Source organism: Haliotis asinina, chromosome 3, assembly GCF_037392515.1.
Source record: "Haliotis asinina isolate JCU_RB_2024 chromosome 3, JCU_Hal_asi_v2, whole genome shotgun sequence".
NCBI classification, from domain to species: domain Eukaryota; kingdom Metazoa; phylum Mollusca; class Gastropoda; order Lepetellida; family Haliotidae; genus Haliotis; species Haliotis asinina.
Window position 1 is genome coordinate 10,898,360 of NC_090282.1, and position 24,459 is coordinate 10,922,818.

A 24,459-nucleotide genomic window follows, 5' to 3' on the forward strand; every position below is an offset into this window, starting at 1 on the left:
AGTACATTCTGGGAAGTGCATTTTCCTTCGTTTTCTCAAAGCTGGGTACAAACACAGACTTATCTTTGTTTCGGGTGATTGGGGCCTGGATTTAAGCATGTGTTGGTGATCCCACAAATGACGTGCATTAGGCATGCATATTTTGGCAACTGCGTGGACCATTCCGAAAATAGTATAGACGCATGATGTACCCTGCTTTAATATATCGACAGTGTGTATTAGCAGCCTGGAAAAAACGGTCATAACCTGTAACCTTGTTATGGTAGTCGGCTTTGGCATTTGGGTCCCTTTTCACCAAGTGATCACCATATTGAGGTACTATTTAGAAAACTGTTAGTCTTATATCATGGGTTTAATGACACAGTTCTACGCCGTAAGACAGCACATGTCTTGTTTTATGCAAAATCTTCACTCTCTTTTCGAGAACACCTTTTATGACATATGTTTATCACCAATGTTTTTGCCTTTAAAGACAGATGAACGTCTTACATAATCGAAAATGGTTACTGTTTTTGATATTTTTCAATTATCTAATGGAGCGCACAGTACATACATATTCAAGCGAGCTATTATGATGAAGGCTCTTTGATCAAAATGAATAGTCTGCATTGTCATGGTAGGACGTGTCGCCATCAGCGACCACTACTAAAACTTCTTTTAAGAAAACACAGTCCTAAAACCCCATAAAGGATCGCTTTTTATTCAATATTTCCAATCACTTTGTCCGCTTTGACTTGCCATTTATCACAGCATAACACTTTATCCACTGACATTTTCAGAGTATGTGAGTCATGCGTTGGCGCCCTTACGTCTCAAAATAAAATGCCTTACATGCTATATATATTTATAAGCTTGTAACATACACCACATTTAATGTTAATGTTTTCTTCCAAATGGAAAGTTTCGTGGAAGAATTCCGCTGTTAACTTATTTCTAATCTTCTTTCCGAGAGTCATGCTCACTTTCAAGCATTTTTTAACACATCCAGACTGTTTGTGTTGCAGACAGCGTGTCAGTGGCTCCATGCTCCATAACAATATGTGCTTGAAAAAAATTGCTGCAAAGCAACTCCGACAAACAGACAGTTTCATATCTATATGAATACTTCCGCTCAACAAGATCTGACCTTGGCAGAGTTAGTGACATTTGTTCTGGTAATTTCAAATTGGAAGAAGGTCCAGTGTTCTTTTTTTTATTTATCTGGTGATACTGAATATGTGAGATGGCTTCTAGTCCTAGTGGGAGATAGAGACTGATGCGCTTAGGCACAAGCTGATGAACGGCAGAAATACCAAACCCTATTAGGTCTGTGACATACATTAAAGAAGTCGTTTGAAGTGTTTTTGTACTTCCTACTCGCGGCAACGCCACCCTCTCATGGACATCCGGTGTCACAGATAACACTAACAGTCCACCGTATCAGGAACAGATAAAGAAGAGGCACAGTCTTTACGACGCGGCAGTACCCGTAGTCCGTTATCATCGACATAGGCGGTTAACATCTCAGGGGACATTAGAAATGGATACCATACAAAATGAACACATTCCATTCGTCGATGTATAGCATCAGTCCCACTACGTAGTCTTGTGAACTGTTAGTTTTCTTTTATAGTGAGTGAGTTAATATTTACCGTCACATCGGCAATATTTCAGCCATATCGTGAAGGGAACACTCAATAAGTATATCCTAAATCAATAGAGCCAGAAATTAACAGCCTGTTGACGAAGAACAATAAAATAACTAGTGTTTTGTTCAATAACATTTGCTTATGCAACAAGTATGAAAATACACCAGTTGCACTGAAACAGAACACCAACATGCGTGAAATGTTTGAAGAGCATTTAAAAGTGAAATGCATATAAAGAAAAAGCAAGATTTCTGGATGTCAGCTTCTTAATAGTGAATAACACGGTTTGATCTGATGATGCAGCAAGCATGCACTCGGAAACGTGTTATTCACGATGTGCTGAATAATGCCTTCTCCATTTAATGGAACAAGTAAATCCGAAAATGTGCGAAAAAGGAGCCGCCAGACTCTTGACAAGTCGTTGTTCTTGAAAAGGGACAAACTGTCCCTTTTGTCGTGGTCTCATCACATTGACCGTGCATCAATTGTTTCAGTGCAGCTGGTGGTATAGTTTGTATATTGGTAACCATTTTATTTTGTACATAAAAGAACTGTTTGGAGGAAAGTAAATATTGATTATTATTGAGTTAATATTGAATTCTTTGCTTGCTGTTATTTCATTTCTATTTGCATCGACTCGAAATTCTCACTGATAATGCAATTTGTCGTAAACATCACGTGAACCTGTGGCCCTGAAAAGCACAAATCTAGAAAACCAATTGCTTGCACAACAACGCACTTTAAATGGCAATGTAAAGGTCAAGCATACTGAAATGCCTCACAATCCCAACAAAATAAGACACACTTAGTCTGATTTAGGAAAACCATGTGAACAGAGTTAGTATACGATACGACGTTTAGTTTTAATGACTGATACGATTTTAACATTTTAGAATAACATCCAACTTAAACGATATTAACCTAAACGTTAATGCGGATGAAATACATCGTCCATTTTCCATGATGAGATCATGTAAAGATAGACTGACTTTATATGATAGGTCTACTTTGCATATTGAAAGCTATTGAATTTTAGAGTAGATCACCTTGTTGATCTGTGTTGTACAATGCTCAGATTTCTTCTCGCTGTCTACGGCGATGGTTCATCTACGGTATATGGGTCAACTATTCTGCTTTGATTAGAGCCAAGCTCTGACAGTGCATTCGTACTTTGGCGCCTTAACTATCAACCTGACGCTCGTTTATACACCAGTATGACGGAAATTGATTTGCGGATGTTGTGCGTTTGGCAACACATGACGATGCCGTCAAGTCGTGATTCTTTACTGTGGTAGACCGTCAACGACGTTTTCTTCTCACCGCTACTTCTACACCACGCGCCATTACTGGGCACTTGTTCCTGTGAGCTGTTGCCATGAATCAATGACTTCAGCTGACCTGGAACAAGATATGTCTCAGGAGGCTAGAAACTGATTGGCCTTGTTCAGGTATTACAACTTTTACACAGTGCTTGCTCGGAGGTAAGGTCACTAGAACATCAGCAACGCGTTTAGCGGTCTAGAGACTGCCAATGCGTCTGAGCAACCATAAATCTATGTTTTGTGAAACATTAAAACTATCCCGTGAAGATCCGGGTTAGAATTGTTTTTGACCAACCTATGCTAACCTCAGCCATAACGTGACTTCAAACAAATTACAATGTTACAATAAAGAGGTGTAAATGATAAAACATGTCAGGAAAGGACAATAACACAACTAGTATATCAGAGATTCCAAATTAAAACTAGTAATTAGCACTAAAATGCGCGAAGTATATAGACGATAATACAATATACAATCAGGCAATATATTGCTAACAACTGAAGTTAGATCACTACAGGTAACTACAAGTGCACATTTGCATAATAATTACGATACATATTGAGCAAAGTTATATTTTGTAAGTGAAACACTTTTGCGAAAAAAACAACAAAACTTTCAGGATACATACACCAAAAACTACGTTTCAGGGTCAAACCAACATCCTTCCTAAATCTGTGAGTATCAATGTCCGTGGGTAGTTAACGTAATACCTTGCTCCAAACAGTATTTGCCATTTGCAAATCTGTAGAGTGACTTCAAACTAATCAATAGTGACCATTCTGTCCTGAAACAACTGTCGCACCTGAGGTCTTTAACGAGCGCTGTGTCCATAACAAGGAATCAGACATGGAGACGGCATTTGCGCCCACCAAGAACTTGTGAATACTGTGATGACAGTTTATCTGTCTGCATCGATACATTGACCATGTTTGCGTTTGTGAAGTGGAAGGTAACGATAAGTACCTCTGTCTGGCAGGAACATACACAGTGCCTCCACACAGCATCTTCGAGAATCAATAATGGCGATATTTCCTGGTTCTCTTTCAACGGACGAGGACTATGCCAAGCATTATGTGGGATTCAGTGCCAGTATTGGATATAGATGTATTCTGTATTCATTTAAAGTCCTGGAAGTCATTTACTCAAATATAGGTGTTCGCCTTAAGCCTACGCTTGGAAGCTGTGTCACCTTAACTAGGGCTAGCTACTGTACTTGCTTAGCTGTCATCCACACAGCACATTCAGCTTGACAAGCGCCTAATACAGAGAGAGGAGACCATTGCCCATAACACAGTCCAGTAGACTCACTGTTAAACCCCAATCTATCGACTTCATTTGGAGACGTTTTGTTGAGTGTGACAGAAGAGATGGGCATGTGGATCAATAATACGGGGGGCTCCCCCCCCCCCCAACCCCCCACGTCTAACAAGACTACACCACGTCTAACAACACGTTGTGGAGCATCTTAATTTCTTTCTGATAATAGGTCGCCGTACAGAATCGTACTGAATTATTAGTAGGTATGTTGTTGCTTTCTATTTCGATTATGACAACACACGTATGAAGCTATCATAACTTTCGCACTTGCACACACACACACACCTCCACTCCCCTCCCCTCCCCCTTCTTCTCCCCCTCCTCCCATCACACACGCGCACGCGAATCTCACAGAATTGAAAATCACTGAACCATACAGGCCGAATGTGTGCCAAATCCCCACCAGTCGATTTGGCAGCATGTGTCTCCTGTGATCTCGCGTATATATAACACAATATCACAAAAGCCTCAGTAAACAGGTGTTGAGGTTATTAAAAACTAATTAATATATATATGTCCGCAAATTTATTTCTCATTCACATACATTCAGGGCAAACCGATACCTGCACATTACCTGTATCACTGTATCACTTATGTACACGTAGACACCGTTTGTCCAGCTCATGTTATTTAAAAAAACACATGACGCATTCTTACTGAGGGCTGAATAAGGGTTCGTGTGTCATAGGTTCGTACATGACAATGAACTGTCGTTGTATAATAAGTAAGTCAGTGTGTTACGCCAAACTGGGTGATGGCTTACAGCTATTTTGGGGGAAATAAATCACAAATCAGGGAACCCGTAGTAACAGAAACTCAAAGACGCTTGCAACTTTCTTGAAACAAACCCAAGAGCATGTGCTTCTCTCTCTCTCTCTCTCTCTCTGTCTCTCTCTCGCTCTCATTAGACGTTGTTGTTTACACAAGTAATACTAGTATTCATTTGATACAGTTGCCCGAGTGGCTACACATATATGTACCCGTTCTATCCACAGAAAACAACCGTTATGTACTACTGGGCATGATGTTGCTGCCCTGTGTCATTACATAAGTGCCAGCACTAGTACTAGTCAAATAGTCAGAGGATAGCTGTACCGATATTACAAACTATCATGCATTTGATAGGACCCGTCCTCACACCACCGGTTGCCACATTTTCCCAACTGATCGTCAACGGACATATCCTGTTTACGGTATGAACATAACCTAAACTGAATGTGTGGAAACATTTAGGAAATTAACATACACCTGCCTTACACTATTTGAGGCGTATTTATGGTCAACGCAGCTGCCACTTGTGTTGACTAAGTACAAACGTGTTTTTTTTTAGAATCCAGATTTTAACAAAAGCTTAACCAGCGCTGTTCCATATCAGTATTAGGCAAGAACACACATGGTACTTATATGATGATTTATGTATGGGTTGGAGACTATATTATATACCTGTAGGAGATGATTGTGCTGTGTCGTAAAGGATTCCTTTGACTATATGCCAAGGAAGACAGAGGAGAGAATTATATTGTGCCATAAGGGATTTCATAGAAAATATGTCATATGAGACAGGGGAGAGAATTGTATGTGTCATAAGGAATTTCATAGACAATATGTCAGATAAGACAGTTTGAGGAGAGAATTGTATTGTGCCATAAGGGATTTCATAGACAATATGTCAGATAAGACAGCTAGAGGAGAGAATTGTATTGTGCCATAATGGATTTCACAGACACTGTGTCAGGTAGGGCCGTTAGAGGAGACAATTGTACTGATAATGATGAGAGCACTTTTAAGTTGGACTTCAATCCGAGTGTATGCCTTTCTGAGTAAGCTGAATGTTGTGACCCTACCCAGTCAAAGAAGTGTTTGGTCAGGGTAAACCAACCGAAGCCTTATTTAAGCGGTACAAATTCTGTTCGACTTGTCATGCATTGTACCGTGTTTTTTAAGGGAACAGCTGAATATGAATGTGTTCATGACGGGTACAATCGGTGGGGCAGGATATATCTGATCAGGATGCATACACACATGCTCACGACGACGACTCTGTGGTGCAACAGACCCGTAATGCTTGTAAACTGTTGAATACTAGACCAGTGTTGTTTCTATTCAACAGTTTACGCAAACCTTATGCCATTGCAGGGGTCCCCACAAGCCCTGATCGAAATGACCTGGTGACAATGGGAGTCGAGTCGATAGTGTGAACCATTAATGAACAGCGCGTGCTTGATTGCAACTACTGGATGTCGGTAAGCGGCACAAATAACAATACATGAGCTTAATATACATTGTTAAGACACGACAGCTTTCAGCCCTGCGCATGCTTGGTTTCATGTTACAAAGGACGTCAGTGACCGTCTGCCAACACCAGCGGCGTGAGCAATAATCACCATGGAGAGATCCTGGATATACATTAAACCTATAGACTAGAAGACGCTGATGACATTTGATGGCCGTTCCAAATTGTTGAAGAAAGCAAATGACGTCACCACAAAGAATTGCACAAAGAAGTCGTAGGCGATCATACGTCCCATGCTTTAATAAGAACCTACCGGCTTTCTGCAACAGATTCTGCAGTCACGTACACTGTTCTGAGGTGGTCTTAGGGAGCGATGATATCATGTGTTGTGTACCATTGATGTTTTTAAGATTACACATTTGATTTACTATTGATTCAACAAATCAGGCATCAGAACCACAACCCTCCACAAACCTCTACAAGCAACACATTTATCCGTACGAAGCAACTTCATCTTAAGACAACATATTACTTTGCCCACGACCATCATCGGGAGTGACTAAAGATTGCCCACACCCGTCAACACCTACACATACACCTCGTATGTTCACACCAACCCTTTACCCCGATCTCAACCCCAATAAGTATCACCCCACATTCAATGACTACGCTCTTGGAAACGGTGGTCAATACATCGTTCATTTGACATCAGCACGGAAATAATCAATTTTAAAATATTGTTATATTTAAACCGACATTTACTATATATCATTTGAATATACATATTAACTGCCCAATATAAGGAACATTGAAGAAGGTGTCTATTCTGTATGAATGAATATTCAAACCTTTTGATTATTTTCTTGATTAAGTTCTGTATAACTGAATAATACGTATTTTACAGGAGGTGATAGATCAAAAAGGTGTTTCTCACAGTGCAATGTTGTTTTCACTTAGAACATACATTTTAGCACCCCGACCACTGGAACCGTACCTTTAACGTCGCAGCCAAAATCTAATGTGTCAGTGAACGTCGAGTCCCTTACCACATTATCGATTCATTCCCAGTTATTTTGGTGCTATTTTAAGGCGTAGTTAATGCATATTTGAATTTCTCCCACAGAAGATGTCTATGAAATTAGTTTAACCGAATCTTCAAGCAATGAAACACAATTGAACTTATCCCGAAACAATGAATGTTTTCTTCCTCCTTAATAAACTTTATCTTTTTTGTCTGTTACATAATTGCGACAGAAACTGTGAAACTATGAAGAGACATGCTCGCTATTTCTGGAAATCTCACCGACCTCGTCAGTAATTCTGGTTGCTCCGCTTGTTGTTTACGTGCAAAATGCACACGTGACGCGGCTTGAATATCTTCGAATCCCATTTTTTTTTCACGGCAAAGGATGCAACAAAACAATTATTCATGTGTACTTACAGAGGCATTCTGCGGCGAGAAAACGACGTGCGCATTGTGTTGTTGAAAAACTCCCTTTACGTGTGTTTGAAAGTCTCTTCATTTAGTCTCTCTGTCGGCGTGGGCCTGACGGGTAATCGATTCTAGCACGCCGCAAGAAATAATTAGTATATTTCGCGGGCAGCTTGGTTAGAAAAAAACTGCCTCAACCCTCAGTGTGTCTTTCGCGATCAAAGTTTTTTCACTGATTGAAAAAAACTACACAAGCCTGTGATAACATATTTCCATTTCGTTGAAATATTTTTGCGTCTTAATCGCATGGTGTCATTAGTCACGTTCTGTCGGAGAAAAAGAAATGATTACACCTGCAGTCTTCAAATAATCCTCAAAGGGCACACGCCTATCCGGTGTAAAGTCCAAAGAAAACGTCTTTCAGATGCCTCTCGTGTTTTGAAACAATGTCTGTGTCATGGATTGAATTCATTTTATCAAACAAGTTGCGTTGATTCTTAGGGGATAAAAGTCACTTATTGTGTCTGCATCTTCTATTTGCATCTGCCCCCTCTTGGCAGTCCTGTTCTAACTTTATCAACCATCATCACATGCAACGCCTCATATGTATGCATTGGGTGTCAAACCGAGGTAATACACTATAGCATCCTATTTAAGAAGCACACATTTGATTTTAGTTTCCATCTTCCAATGTGTATTTTAAAATTTTCTTTCTAAAATCGAAATCATTAAACTATCCGCTTGCTACAATGCAGAAATCTTTCTCGAAATGAGTGAGCAAGTTTGATTTATTACCATTCTCGCAATATCACAGCGGGGAAAGACAGAAATGGGCATCAAACATTGTAGTCGTATGGGTAATCGAACCCGTGCCTTCGGCATGCTGAAAGAACACTTCAGCCACTAGATTACCCTACTACCTCCTACCCCCTACCTCCCCGAAATAAACTGGTCGTTACCCGGGTACATGTAGTTAGTGAGTGGGTTAGTTCATCACACAAACATAAGCCACAATGTGACGGTGGTTTGTAAATAATCGAGTCTAAGCCAGACAATGCAGTGATGAACAGCATGAAGAGTCAACGCAATTGACAAAGTACCTCCTCAATTGTAATATCTCCGGACTCAGAATGATGGTTTTCTACTTTAACATTGTAATGCAGAATGTGATTAGTTGTGATTAGCGGTTTGAAGAATAACCGGCAGAATTTATCGTGTTCCTGTCCCTTACGGGACAGTTGTTAGGTAGAGGCTCACATAGAAAACATTTCTTAAAAGTGGACATATAACTGCTGAGATTAAAGTACGCCTTGAAGGACTATTTCATAAAGAGGACGGATTTACGAAAAGGTACATTTTTGAAAGGTAAATACTCTGATAATGATCAAAATTTGCCAGATCATCGATTTAAGTTTGATAATGTAATATTTATGTTTGCGATAAGGAATTCCAATATTTCAAATATTTGACAGTGTATATGTGTATGACATTTGCTTTATATTGTACCAAATTGTCTTTGACATATGAATATAGACATGTGTCTACACACTTTTTAAATTATGAATGTTTAACCCCCACATTACTAGTGACATTCATATCATTCATATCACTCTCCATTAAGCTGATTACAGGGTTCAGTTAATGTTTCTCCTTACAGCCGATTTGGTTTGTTTAAAACATCACTCACCAATATCCCAGCTATATGGCTGCGGTCTGTTACTAATCACATCTGGACCAGACAGTCCAGTGATCAACAGCAACTGGGATACGATGACATGTGCCAACCAAGTCATCGACCCTGACGATCAGACCCCGACAGTCGCCTCTTATGGCAAACATGAGTTGTGAAGACCAATCTTAACCCGGATCTACACCGGTACAGTAATTTGTAAAATTAGTTTCGTTGTTTATGAGCAATTATTGGGCCTCCTCAACTGACAACTGCTCAAAGGTGGCATGTTATAGTAGCTATTTCAAGAGATGTAGGCTCTGTCACTCATCCAATGGCCATAACCGATTGGCCAGAAAACAGCAAACTAATGATGTCACGGATAGCAAACTTTAATTTCGTGTCGACCACGAATCACAGAATCAGAAGACTCCAGCCGTTCATGTCAAATGAAGTGTTAGAAAGCATTGTTGTTTGTCCAGCAGATAGTTGTGAAATCTAACAATCGGCTGAGTGTAGAACTAAACGTATCAGAAGTCCATTGTCATCACAACTGGATTATGTCAAGACAGAAGTCACTGGAATTGGACGTCTTTTGTTTAAAACTGAACTCAGGAACACTGGATGTGTACAACAGAATTGATTAGAGCATGTTTTAGCGGGCTCATTGATGATGTAGGGATGCTTCCCTCATGACTAACCTTGCCCTTGTCACGACCAGACAAATCTGACTGGACAACGGTACGTCCCTGACGTCATAGACATGGGAGTTGTACCACATTTTGATGACCAAGACCAGACTTATATAGGTGTCAGGCCACATCGATGTTGTATGTCAAGAATCTGTAGCAATTCTATCTTGTCCCACCAGGAGTCCAGATCCCAATCCCACAGAACATGTTTCGGAGGTTATGGGATGCAGTACATACCAGAGAGATACATCAATACAATATCTTGATGCACCTATCAAAAATGGAATGAAGTGCCTCAAAGGCAAATTCACCGCCTGATACTATCAATTAGGAGTGACAGGGTTATTACTGCTGTTGCCGCAGTCTACACATATATGGATAATGTGCTCGGTTATTGCTAATTATGTGAATACTTGAGGGTTGTGTGACAGACCCTTGATTGAAAATGTCCATACTTGATAACGTCATACGACCACAGTGTATGAACACATGAAGAGGAGTCAGTTGTTTCCCATGATTACCTTTCTAAATGCGCCACAGTTGTTCGTTCTCCTTGTGTCAGGGCTTGCCATATAACTATTCCTTGTCAGTTTACAAGATCTTGAAATGAACTTTTCTAAAAGTTCAAATTCTATGTTTTATTTGAACATATTGATAATTTGCAACAGCAGGGTTTTCAGATACTTCTTTCTTAGGAACAACGTTTAATTTGAGGTACGATGTTTGTTGCTAATGTTGCTTCAGTGGATGCTGAAGTACAAACTTGTAAAATCAAATGCTTTGACGGCATTGTGTTTGTCAAAACAGCAAATAAGACAGAGGAAGCATTTCACATCATCACCAGCAAAGAAAGCTAAACACACACACACACACACACACACACACACACACACACACACACACACACACACACACACCCCTTAGAGATAATGGCATTAGAGTGAGTTACGTTTTACGTCGCACTCATGGCATTAGAAGGTGTTAGGGATGACAAAGATGCCATCAAGGCGGTAGTTTATTCCAGAATGGCAGACAAAATGAAGCATCATCATGCGATACTTTTGAGGTAATTACGGGATAAAGTTATGGTCGAGAAAGGCTGAAAAAAAGATGCGGCATGGCTTTACTTTACGAGTGAGATGAGCAGCGCCCGGTGCCCTGTTCTGTATAGAGCACCAGGCTTCCGTCTGATCCCAAACACGAAGAAAGCTCTATCCGAAACCTATGTCGACATGAACGATTACCTTGTAGTTTTGGAGACCCTTTTGCACAGCCAAGGGTAGGTCTTCTACGAAATTCCGATAAAATCCTTTCTCGGCAAACGCATATCATTGTAGAAGGGGATCACGTTGAAACATAATGTGTAAGGTCAAGGCCTTTCATGTGAGACTTCAGAGCTCAGGAGATGTGCTTTATAACCTATTGGTAGCTGAATGTGATACTTGAACCTTATACTACACGTTCATGTATACGACGGGATTGAATGGGTATACGTGGTATACATGGTATACATATGTGTTGTGATGGTGATAATAATGATCAGCTGTTTTGAACCCACCCTTCCCAGCATTCGGACCAGTTACTAAGTTATCCGTCTTCTTTCAGTGCCTGTGAAATACGTCCGGTTAACTGAATCATAGCAATACCAGGTCAACCAAACTGATTCATGCTTCGTGCATCAACGGCTACATTAACGACAATCTCAGAACTTCCAGCAAACCTTTGTAATCATCTCTGTGTCTGGTCTTGTTTTTATTTTCAGTGCGTCGAGCATAACAACTGATTGTTGACTTGACTAGACATTAAGAAACAAATCTAACACAACACTTCAGTGATTTGATTTATAGATTTCTAACTGAATTTGGAGACTGCAAGTCTCCTTTGAAGCCAAATGCATTAGCGCGTTCTTTCAAATCTTGAAACAAATCGCAATAGACAGTGATACGAACATTGTAGCTGTTCGTTGATGGGTCAGCTGAACAAGAACCGAAAGTTTTCTTGTGTTTGGTGGTACCTCAGTATTGATATGAATAAGTAACGACAGTATGACGCTTTTGTTTACGTCGAATCTTTTTGATTATTTTAAATTAATATTCTGAGTTAAGATATGATTTGTGTACATTTATTACCAATCCTTCGTCTCGAAATTGTTTTTGCAAGACATTTGTATTTCTAACCATGTCTCATTATCAGGCATGGATCCATTTTGTGATGACGTTTATTCCAATATTCTGCAAAGGTCAGTCGAGTCCCGAAGGGTCTATACGTTGAATGTTCGACTGATATTGTTTGATTATGGTTTTCTGTAATACATCATCTAACACGACAATAAAACAGATTTCGTATCTTCGTAACCAATACCCAGTCATCGGATGAACGCATGTGGAACACTGGGGTCCGTTTAATCATGTTGAAAACTCGGAACGCAAATAAAATTTGAGGAAATTGCTATGTGAGTGACGTCTCTGAATATGTGGCGACTGATTTCAAAGGCGCTACAGTATATTTTCCAATACACGTTTCCAGGGTGAAATTGTTGTACTGTCATTCAATGCCCATTGGTCTGGTGTACGAATGAAGTCGAGCAGTACACATCACATGCATGCACTACACCTGTTGGAAATAGGAAATGCCTCCTGTTGTCTTGGAAGTGGGGTCTGAAATCTTGAAGAGATAATGTTACAACTACTATTGAGCGTGGTGTGAGAGAATGTATTGAGCTATGTGACAAGAGAAAATTGTATTGAGCGTGGTAGGAGTAAATGTTGTACTGAACGTGGTGATGAGAGAATGTTGTTTTGAGCGTTGTGATGAGAGAATGTTGTATCAAACATGGTGATGAAACAATATTGTGTTGAGAGTGGAGGGAATGCTATATTGAGCATGGTGATGAGAGAATGTTGCATCGACTGTGGTGATGAGAGAACTCTGTATTGAACGTGGTGATGAGAGAATTTTGTGTTCAGCTTTGTAATGAGAGAATGCTGTACTGAAGCGTGGTATGAGAGAATATTGTATTGAGCGTGTTGAGGAGAGAATGTATCAAACTCGGTGGTGAGCTAGTATTGTATTTAGCGCTGTGTGAGAGAGTGCGTTATTGAGCGTGGTGATGAGAGAATGTTGTATCGAAGTCTGGTGACAGGAAAACGCTCTATTTAGCGTGGTGAGAGAGAATGTTGTGTTCAGCGTGGTGAGGGGAGAATGTGATATCGAGCGTGGTGAGAGAATTTGGTAATGACCGTGGCGTGAGAGAGTGCTTTTTTGAGCGTGGAGAGAATGTTTGTTTAGAGCGTTGCGTGAGAACGTTATATTGAGCTTGGTGTGAGAGAGTGCTTTATTGAGCGTGGTGAGGAGAGAATGTTGTATTGAGCATGGGGATGATCGAATGCTCTGTTTAGTGTAGTGAGAGAGGATGTTGTGTTCAGCGTGGTGAGAGTAGAATGTGGTATCGAGCGTGGTGAGGAGAGAATGTTGTATTGAGCTTGGTCACGAGAGAATGTTGTATTGAGCGTGGTGATGAAAGAATGTTGTATTGAGCGTGGTGATGAAAGAATGTTGCATTGAGTGTGTTGCTAAAAATGTGGTATAGTGTGTAGTGCTGACCGTTGTATGGAGTGTCGTGCTTAGAGAATGGTGTATCTGGTGTTGTGCTGATGGAAAGGTGTTCTGAATCGCGTGTGTTTGCTGACTGAATGTTGTTCTGGGCCTGGTGATGAGTAAACGTAGCTAGTTGAGCCTTGAAAGTTGCGGATAGAGCGCGGAGAACTGAACGTTGAGACATGAACTCTTGAAACTCAGCAGTGCAGCAGATGTTTGCGTCAGGAAGAGTTGACACGTAACTAAGGTTTTCCAGAGTGAACATTGAAGTGTCATTATTCGCAGGAAAACCTATAGAACTATGTACACCATTACTATTCCTACTCTTTCTCTTTCACCTTGTAACTTGAACATGGTAACATGTATCATTATTGGCAACTACTCCGTTTCAGAGCGTCATATTCCACGTGGAGAAGCACCCCATCTACCCTTGGTTTACACAGTGTGTCACATTCAACTTCTTCAGAACGCCAATGCACGAGCTGGCCTACAACCTGTTCCATGTGATCGCTGTGTATGGTCTGCCTCTGCTCATTATCACAGTCTCCTACTCGCTCATACTCTGTGAAATCTCAAAAAAATCTAGGCAAAGCAAAGGTATGTCACCTATGATATTTCCTCAAAAAGGTCTTCCGTTGAAGAAATCGATGAAACTGAAATAAAGTAACACGGACTCTTTCCAGAGCTGTTCGAAATATATCTAGCTCAAATTTTAACATACTCTGCTTTGTGACACACTTGTCATTTCAGATGAGCTTCTAGATACATCATCAAGGGCTAAAATTGGGCTGAGACGATCCGCAATGGGGAATATCGAACGGGCGAGGATACGTACATTGAAGATGACGCTTGTCATTGGTGCGTATTTGTTTTACGTGAACGTGTCTGTGTATGTATATCATAATGTACTTAATCTGTACACATAGCATTCTGGCGTAAACGGCATGCCCAATGGCGTTTCGTTATTTCCTGGTATTGGCTTCACACCATTGTCGTCACGTCATTGTCTTCACGAACGGATGCCTGAAGAGACTGTGTTTGTTGTCACATTATTCCGCAACACTTTAATGCGACACCCCCCAGCAAAATTTATTGAGTTTCAGAATATACTGAATGATGTAATTAAACGTGACGCAAGAAATAATTAAATTGAGTTCAGCAGTACGTAAACAGAACACTCTCTTACAGGTGTTACAGTAGCTCAGTATGATAATGATAATGAGTCATAATCAATCAGAACAAAGCATTTTCTCTGTCTGTATACCACCCACCCATACTGTCCAAACTCATGTCATGAATTTTGTATTCTCAAGTGTTTCACTATGGCTAAATGGAGGCACAGAGAATAATCCATGACATTCATTGAAAGGTGAACCTTGTATACAAATGAATTATTAACGTCAGGGATGACTAGAAGGTTAATTGTAACTAATAAGAGAGGCCAGACTCTCAAGCATTTTCAATAGACGATAAATCAACTTAATGACTTTACAAGAGTAAAATAAAGCTGTTCTTTCCTGACTGATGTTTAGTAATGTCCTTTTGGTTTGTTCGTCCATGTAGTTATGCGAGAAATTGAAGTATGTGGGCATTACCTTGTTGTTTTATGTTTGCCATTTCATGCCAACATTTTAATTGCTTAAATGACGTACATGTAAATGCATTTATTCTCCCGGCCCTGTGAATCTCATATGCGCGTCAAAGTGTCTCATTTGGCAGGTTACGGGATCAATATTGGAGCCACTTGTATCCAATTTGTCATTTTGCAAAACTGATTTGATTTTATCTCTGCTTTCAGTGGGTGTATTTGCCATGTGTTGGACACCATATTTTGTCATCTCAGCTTGGTGGTGGTTTGACAAGTAAGTGGAGAACAGCTCAACTCAAGTATACTGTCCTTTCTCGAAATGTAGATTTCAAATTAATTTGCATATGGAAGTAAAACATGATAAGTATCATGATCTACCTTATGCTAGTTCCAATGTCTAGAATGATACTTTGCTATGCTATACATGTACGTGTTCCACTGTTACCTCGGAAGTGAGGTTTATGCATCTAAGTGTATCCAAGTGTAATCCGTGTTTAGATTCTCATACTTAAGAACGTTCTTATTATACCAGAAGCATAAGTATAGATTGCTTTTGGCAGAAGCAACAGAAAAAGCAATATAACGGCAATACGTAATGATAGTTTTGAGTGACATTCAACGGAAACGCATTGCACCACAAGCAAAGAAAAAAAATGGACGTATGTGTAAGATATTATTGCTATGCATAGAACTGTTCAGCATGGAAGTGCTATGACCGTATCTCGAAGAAGTCCTTGATGACACCAGCTGCGGGCGAGAGTGATCTTGTATACAATCATTTCAGGGAGTCAGCAAGTAAAGTGGACCATACGATACACAAAGGCTTCTTCCTGTTTGCTGTTTCTAACTCCTGCATGGATCCTATCGTTTATGGTAGGTGAACTAAACATCCGTATGTCTGATGATGTGTGTACTCTTGTGGCAGGAGAAAGATTAATCCTAATCTGTGGCAAGAAAATTATTTGCACTGGTGTCTGTAGTAAGTCTGTGAGTCAGTGATTGCATTATTTATCACGGAGTTTGCGGTAGTACAATATCGTATTCCGGTAGTTGTGTGTCGTTTTCTGCATAGATCATGGAGCCCTGGTCACAAATCAGTTGCAGTTAAGCAACGTTGGTCACAGAGGGTCCTTAGATGGGTGATGATGCTTGGCAGCTTGACCCCTGAGAGTTTGTAGGGCTTTCCCCTGCCCTCAACGAAACACATGTGGTCTTGACGTAGGCAAATAGGGGTATTCTAAATTACCTCTGTTCACACAGCAGATGGGTACCCGGTTGGATAAGTGTTATGACTATTAACCTGTTAGCTCCTCACAGGCAGCGTGCATTTCCCGTGGTAATCATGTCCATGATGGTATCTGCGCTTAGAGCATGTCCGTGAGGCCTGGGGTTCCGTGCTATTTATATGACCTTATTAATGTCTGCAATAGATGAATGTGTTCTTTGTTCGTTTAATGTGAAATATTTATTTTAAAGCATTGTCGGGAGATTTATCTGTTTTAGAGTTTGCTGAAAAACGACGTATATTAGTGTTCTTGCTTGGAGGTGGTCTTACTCTATTGTTTGTGGTCACAGAATTGTTTCGTTTGTGTCGAATGAAGCCAATACTGATGGAAAGTAATCATTGTAACGCCTATAGAAGGTCAACTATCTGTTTGTCCTAGTCTGTGGTAGATCAAGTATCTGTGGTAGAAGGCTGATGTAGGCGAATTATTCATATCGGTGTATAAAGTAGGAGACGTATTTTAGCGTATGTTGTTCGAGAATAATTCACTTGAGGCAATAGTAAATACTTTATCATCGTACATGTAGAACATGAATGGAGAAACAGTTTCTTAAAACGTCAAGTTTTCTTACTTTAGTGCATCATCTCAACGTCACATGTGTGGCTAATATGTCAGCCAGGGACGGACAAGAGATATTGTATCCATTTTAGTAACGTTGTCCCTTACAAATTTTACGCCTTTTTATCTGGTTCGTGTTCATAATTCAGCTGTTAATGTTGATCTTTGGAGGGCTGACGTACTTTATTCATCCTAATTCCTCTCGTTTTCTTATTCTTCTGTTCAAGTTTATGGTTTGTTGTTATGCCAATATATTCTTGGGTGACAATTAGTACGAGATGGAAATACACGGTGGTACAAAGTGTACGTGAAACACTACAGGAAGCAACTGCTTTCTTTCCTTGGTTATTTCTATTAGGTTAGGTGTGTGCTTGAAGGTTTATAGAGATGTACTACTTGTTCATGTGAAAGAGTGTTTTGTGATGACGACGAAACAAGTTGTAACACATGCCTGCACTGAAATTATTTCATTTGTGTAACTACAGTGTTTTTTTGCAATTAATTGCATGCTCTTTGTAGATTTTTCTTTGACAAAAATCAAATTTCAAAAGTATAAGTCATAGTTAAGCAGGAGAAAAAACGAAAGATCTTTCAAATCAGATTGACACTAGGGTGCCTTTTCGTTGCAGGCATGTTTACCACTGCATTTCGCCGAGAAAGCAAGAAATGGCACAGATGGTTTAAACAACGATTAAACGGAAACCCATTCTCCAGTAAATCTGCCACGGGTCAGCCGTACATGTACTCATGTTCCTTCTGACATAGAAAGACAAACACAGTCTAACTGAAACACGCACACACATGTTTCAGTCACACTGTGTTTGCAATGCGTTGCTAGATACACCGAAGCTGACAATATTACTAGAGGCTGTGACTGTCGACATTGCATACATCCCTGCTATACCGCTCCTTCAACACGCACTGTCTATTACAGGGATGTTCACGATAAATTTCAAAAGAGAATTTAAACGATGTTGCTGCTGTCTGCGGTCCCGATGGCGAAGCAAGAAACTTGGAGAGGTCACCAGCACAAGCAGATCCTTCATCGGCGCGTACCGTCAGGGACGAAGACAGTCTCAGAGCTCCATATCCTCCAAGACAACAGAGAGAGTGTACTTCCGTAGTCCTGAGTCATCGACCGGGTGCATCCGCTACCTGCCCGCCCCTAACTGTTCTCCAACCAAGTCCCGCATGTCCCTCGTTTCTGTCTCCCGAGAGAACAGCGTCTCGAGGGCCAACATTAACAACTTTGTCGGCTTCTGATAATCACTCAGTCATGAACTGAGAGCTGTGGTATTTATTGACTCTGAACAGTCGGTGAATTTGTATGGTTGCTTCATTATGTTTGCCCGGAGGTGCACAGATGAAGCAGTGACCAGGACTGGTATCCTCTCTGCCTTAACGACGCGATAGTTCTTGCCATAGCTCGACAAGTGTACTTAGAAAAAAACATTTGACAGTGTACATGCAAGCAGAGATCCGAAAACACTGTTTGCATTTTTATTCGAATGGTAAACTCCTTAACACATTAGCTTAAATAGATTACCACTACTACTTGAAGTGATGCAGTATCTCCATCACAGCCTGACCAAAAAAGAATGTTGAAATATGACATCGGGGTGGGATGTATCCTTTGTTTCATGGTCAGACTTGCTAACTAGTCCGTTGTCATGGCACGCCCTTTCAGCTCTTTACAGTGAAAGCTGTCAATTTTGAAATTCAAAAGATTATGATTTGTTTTCAGGCATCTACTGACATTTGATACATTTTCGGCTCCTGTTTCCGTGTACTTGAGACTTCCAGTCTATATGCAAACTTGAATAGTAATGTGTGTGGGGAAACAGGTGTGTTTGTGAAGATTTTCAAAATGAGAACATTTACTAAATCATCCTTTCAGAAGAAGGTGTAAATGTCACAGCAGATAACGTATGTAAAATCATGTTTCCAAGCAGTGATCATAAGAACGTTTCTTACTTTAGATTGCAAAGACGTGACTGATGCGCATGCATGTTGACAATATGGTTTAGGTGCGGACGTATGCTAGGCGTGTTTACACATCCTCGGGTAAATGTCACCGGGTACTAAAGATGACCAGTGGCAATGTGTGAACACATTTGAAGTGAAATGTCCGACGTAAAGTAATATTCCTGGATATGTATAACAGTAAAGTATGCATGTGATATGTATGTAATATGTATAAAAGATAAGTTTCCACTAAGTTCAGTTAACAGTGTAACAGCATTAACCCAAACGAATATTTAGCAGGTTTGAAGTAATCGGAGGCATTTTCAAATATGCACGTGTATGTATGTCCGTATTAACGAAAGATGAAACGGGACGCGACGTAAATAAATATATACACTCTGACGGTACCACGTTGAGTGGATTTACGTACGTTTGACAACGATAGCGAAGCTTCATGAGTAAGTGAGTTAAAATGTTTCATCGCATCTGTAACATTACAGTCATACAGCGATGAAAACAAGGTAATTAATTTAAAATAGCTGTCGACAAAGGACAGTAAAACATTTACTAAGCTGTTACAGATAGATATTTAAAACTAGTAACAAATACTTTTACTATATAAGACGATACAATCAATATAGCAACTGAAGGTAGGTCACCATTCTAGAGAACATGGGGACCTACATATATTTCTGCTACCTGCATGGACTCTAGCTGGATTCAAAGCTTCATGACACGCACATCTGTCATTCAGTTCGTGCAATGAAAAGCCGGGGTGCCTACGCGCACGTTTGACAGTGATGACGAAAGTTCCACGACATAACAATGCACAAGCACCTGTAATGCCCACGTGCGGAGGTTTACGTTGATGATTAGGTGACTCTCTTACGGTGAATATAGAAATGTAATGTGAATGAGAGCAATACAGTGATATTGCGAGTTCCTCGGACGCTCCGCAACATAATGCTACACGAGCTGTGGACAATGGTTGCCTTCAGTTATGCTGACCTCTCCACTCAAAAGCACGTGCACAAGATAATATTCTTATTCCAATACAAATAATTTGTGTTATTAAAACAAATTAATATTGTTGGACATGTGTTGCTATACAAGCCATAAGTTTGATTACATATACCTTGCCAAGACGGAACTTATCAATATTATTGGTTTGTATGTAAATATACCGTGACATGTGATATGTTTAATACTATGTGTCTACATTCCCTGCACTTCGTTAATATAACCTGACCTACGAATAAAGGTCATGACCATATTGCTGCAGTATATTTTGTACATAAAAAGAATAAATATTATGTTTGTTTCGATGCATTGTCTTGTCATCGTGGTCGTTGACGTCAAACGTCCATTAGACGCTACGTCCGTCATTATTTTTCGGGAAAAAATGAATGTTCTGTGTCAGGATTGTTAATACAAAATCCTAGTTTGCAGGCGAACACCAGGTTCATATGTTCACATAACGTCACGTGCATTATGTTCTGGGATTGGTGTTATCATCCATATGCTGACGTAGGGAGGGAAACAATATATGATGCAAGGTAGTTCTGGGATTCAAGCTCACATCGTAGGTAGCTGAGACGCCTACGGACCGAACGTTTCACATTAAATTGCCCGCCTGGAACAAATTCAAAAATGAAATTTGCGATCTCAGCAACTCATTTTTACTGAACGAACAGCTTTTACTTCATGCCATTGATTTCAAATGTGAGTAGACAGCTAGCGTTTATCAAATTAAATGCTAAATGTTCATAGTAGTAGACAAGAGGTTTCCCCATATTAGATGTTTATGTAGCTACAGATAACGATGAGCGAGCTGTATTTCCCTGTACTATGAATCATATCGTATTTTACAATGTTAACATGACCATGAGCCAGTAGATGCCACGACCCAAGAAAAGAGATCCAAGATGGAGAAAGCATCGGCATCAGAGAGAAATATGATCAGTTATAGAGCACCATTACAGCACGAACTACTGTGTCAGCTCAGAAGCAGGGAAACGAAGGTATGGAACCATTATATCACTGCGTATTGAGGGGCAGCTGAATACAGACCCTAAAAAACCACATTGCAAACACAGAAATACACGAAATGTGCTTCAAAAGGAGCCTAGTGCAAACAATAAGCAGGCAAAAGAATAGCAAATAAATCAACACTGTTCTTTTTAAGAAGTGAATAGTATTTCAGCACTGTAACCTTTTGTTAAAAAGACTCAGAGTACATAAGCTGTTTCATCATGGTGAAGTGGGTCTCCTTTCAAAAGCATCAATATCATTATGAACATCGTCAGTTAAAGATTTTAATCTCATTGACAATGCCAAAGGAAAGGATTAAAGACAACCATGTGTCACTAGCCCCCTGTTGTTAGAGTGGTAAAAGTGTTTAACATGATTGTCAGCTACCCATGAATGTCGTTAGGCAACCGGATATGTTCAACCCACAATATCCTGGTTGAAATGTTTAGCAACAAAAGGGATCGGGTAGTCAAGCCCGCTCACTGGTAAATGCATATTATAGTATGCTAGTTGTGTAGATGTCCGTGGTGCCTGTAATTGGTGTGGTGAAGACATGATAAGTCACAGGCAGATGACATGTGACTGAGATATTGACGACTGCAGCGATAACATGAATTTAATTATCTAACCCACCCAAAACTAGGCAGGATACGTAGAGTTAAACCTGGGCGCCACATGTCAAGGAACCTTGTCACAGTCCTGGAAGCTCGAACCTTTCGGTTATACGTGTGCACGTCAAAGGTAAAATGTTAATTTAAGAATTGGCCATCTAAATTCACGTCATGCCAAACATTATGTTGTGGAAACTCTTGCTTTTGATGACAATGGGTCCCATTCAGAGCGCAATATTAGTGCTTCGACTATCGTACGTCTTTATTGAATTTGGGTGCTTCGACAGTTAAAGGATTGTCTTGTGGAACTTTGCCTTTGCATCAGACATATGGATAAAACGACACCGTTACGGCTGCATAAATAAACACATAAATGTTTCTCGGGCACATTTTTTTCAAAAGTGACGAGGGCGGTATGTCTTTTTAAAAATAAAAAAATGACAGAAAATAAGTAAAGAGAGAGGAGCACATTTTTTTATCACAGAAATACAGCTTGGAAAGTTTAGCCGCTGAGTGTAGTTGAGTTGTAGTTTCAGTCACACTCGTTCTGTAAGGTAAAGAATTCCACATCACGGTGTAAAGAACTAGAATGATGACCCTATTAATACAGTCACTGAATACAAGCACATTGGAACTTTCATAATAGCAGGTTCAGGGGGAATAGCAACACAGGTGCCCTGTATAGTGAATGTCAACAACGCCTCCATCTAATGCGATCTTTTAAATCTTTCCCGATGATGTTGAAACAAGTTTCATTCAGAGTATACTCACTTTTACTTCTCAGTGCTGGTTCCAGTCTCTTTCATTTAAAAAAAATTAAAACTAAAGAAACTGTAAATACAGCTAGTAAAATAGTCTTGTTCAGTTCGACAATCTTTCACTTCTCTGTGAGTACTTTCAACGTCTAAAAAAAAATCATTAAATCCATGACACATTTTTGAAACCCAGATTATAAGCTTTTACCTTCTGGCCCCCGATACACAGTGGTGTCAGTTCAGATCAGCGAGCCTGAACCAGCTAGAACGTCTTTTGTTCCTCAACGCATGTTGAATGTTTAGTTATCATCTTATTCATTCAATTACTTTCAGGCACATAGGTATCTCTTTTAATGTTTTTAGTAATTTCATTTTTTACGTTGTTTTTTTATTTTTATTGTTGTCAAGCTCTGTCATCCAAAACGAATTCCTCTTATGGTAATAAAGAAGTGTCTGTATGTCTATGTTCCAATGAAGTTCCCAACAAAACCTAACGATGCCACCCAACAATAGGTTACAAAACTGTAAGAGTTCGTATTACGTAATGCTGTTAAAACGATTTTGATATCGTTTATTTGACGGTGCTGCAAACGTGCGCTGGCCTTGCGTGAGAAATGCAAACGAAGCTGCATTACAGTCTTCACATTATGAATTTAGTTTTGATAGCATGTTAGTGTAGGCTATATCATTCTGCATGAAAGGCGTGATTGTGTAATTGCAAGAGATTTTCAAGAGAGCAAATTTGTTTAATGGTATTTACGTGAGTGTATCACGAGAACAGTCAAGTCTTGGTGTTGAGGTACATTTAGTTGCCTGAACAAGATACGTGCAGGAGAGTGCTGTATTACCAATCTGCCACTGGCAAATACACTTCCACCATTTCGGAATAATTATTTAATTCCTTACCCTGTGCCCAGGTAGCGTGACAGAGCTCGTTTGTCCAGAAACCTCCAAGCATCGCAAGAAGCCGGACGATGAGGACCAGTTCGCTTATCAAGAATGCTGTAGATGGTTCTTTTAAAGAAGATGATTAATTATCTTTCCTCGGTTTCCAACCAATCCCTGGACATTATCTTGCATATCATAATAATTCAGACACGATTACTGACATTGATGTTGGAAAATGTCTATTAAAGTAAGCTCTTTGATCACCGCAGTGTGTGACTTCATCTTGGTAATTCTGAATTAAACAAACGTGTGTTTGAATGATGAGTTGGTGGTGCATCATTTCAAGCTGCAGTTCAAGCAGCTATGTATTGATTGGGATATACTATAGATCACAATGACTTCGTTACTGGGAAGATCAGTTTGTACCCACTCGCCCAGCTCTATGCATTGTTATTTGGTTTTATGTTACATTCTGTACATATCACTTGCAATTGTTTGTTGCTTATGTGGAAAACTACATGTAGACTTGTCTGAGAGAAAATATCCTCCAACTTGGCGATCTCTGAAGATTTGCCCTAGTTTTCGAAATACAGGTTGCCTTCCAGTCGATTTCCTTACATCCCGAAGGGTAACGTCGAACGTCGGTGAAATATGCGCTTCTTACATTAGATATGTGCGAGTGTATCATTTGTTAGGTCCATTATGGAAGTTCTTTTATTTTTCATTTATGGAGGTTCAGATAGCAACGCCTACAAACATTGCAAAAACAAAAACATATTTGCAACATAACATAACAATGACCCAAGTGTCTTGAATCGATGCCTTTCAGTGTTCATGGGAGCGGATGAGACAGCGTCATCTGGCAAAGACAACGTCTCTCTTCATT

The 24,459-nt window shown here is 39.9% G+C and overlaps 1 protein-coding gene across 2 annotated transcripts in view; it reads left to right on the top strand.

Moving 5' to 3' along the window:
• The window catches only part of LOC137279211 (adipokinetic hormone/corazonin-related peptide receptor variant I-like), a 35,293-nt gene extending 14,680 nt beyond the window's left edge, over positions 1-20,613 (top strand). The window contains exons 2-6 of one of the 2 annotated variants that reach the window (XM_067811712.1): positions 14,284-14,488; positions 14,642-14,749; positions 15,690-15,753; positions 16,264-16,352; positions 17,953-20,613. In XM_067811712.1, the coding sequence (XP_067667813.1) occupies positions 14,284-14,488; positions 14,642-14,749; positions 15,690-15,753; positions 16,264-16,352; positions 17,953-18,083 (597 nt within the window). In that variant the 3' untranslated portion in view covers positions 18,084-20,613. The remainder of the gene's footprint in view (positions 1-14,283; positions 14,489-14,641; positions 14,750-15,689; positions 15,754-16,263; positions 16,353-17,952) is intronic. The other variant, XM_067811711.1, reaches the window with a different exon arrangement.
• Positions 20,614-24,459: the final 3,846 nt, after the last annotated feature.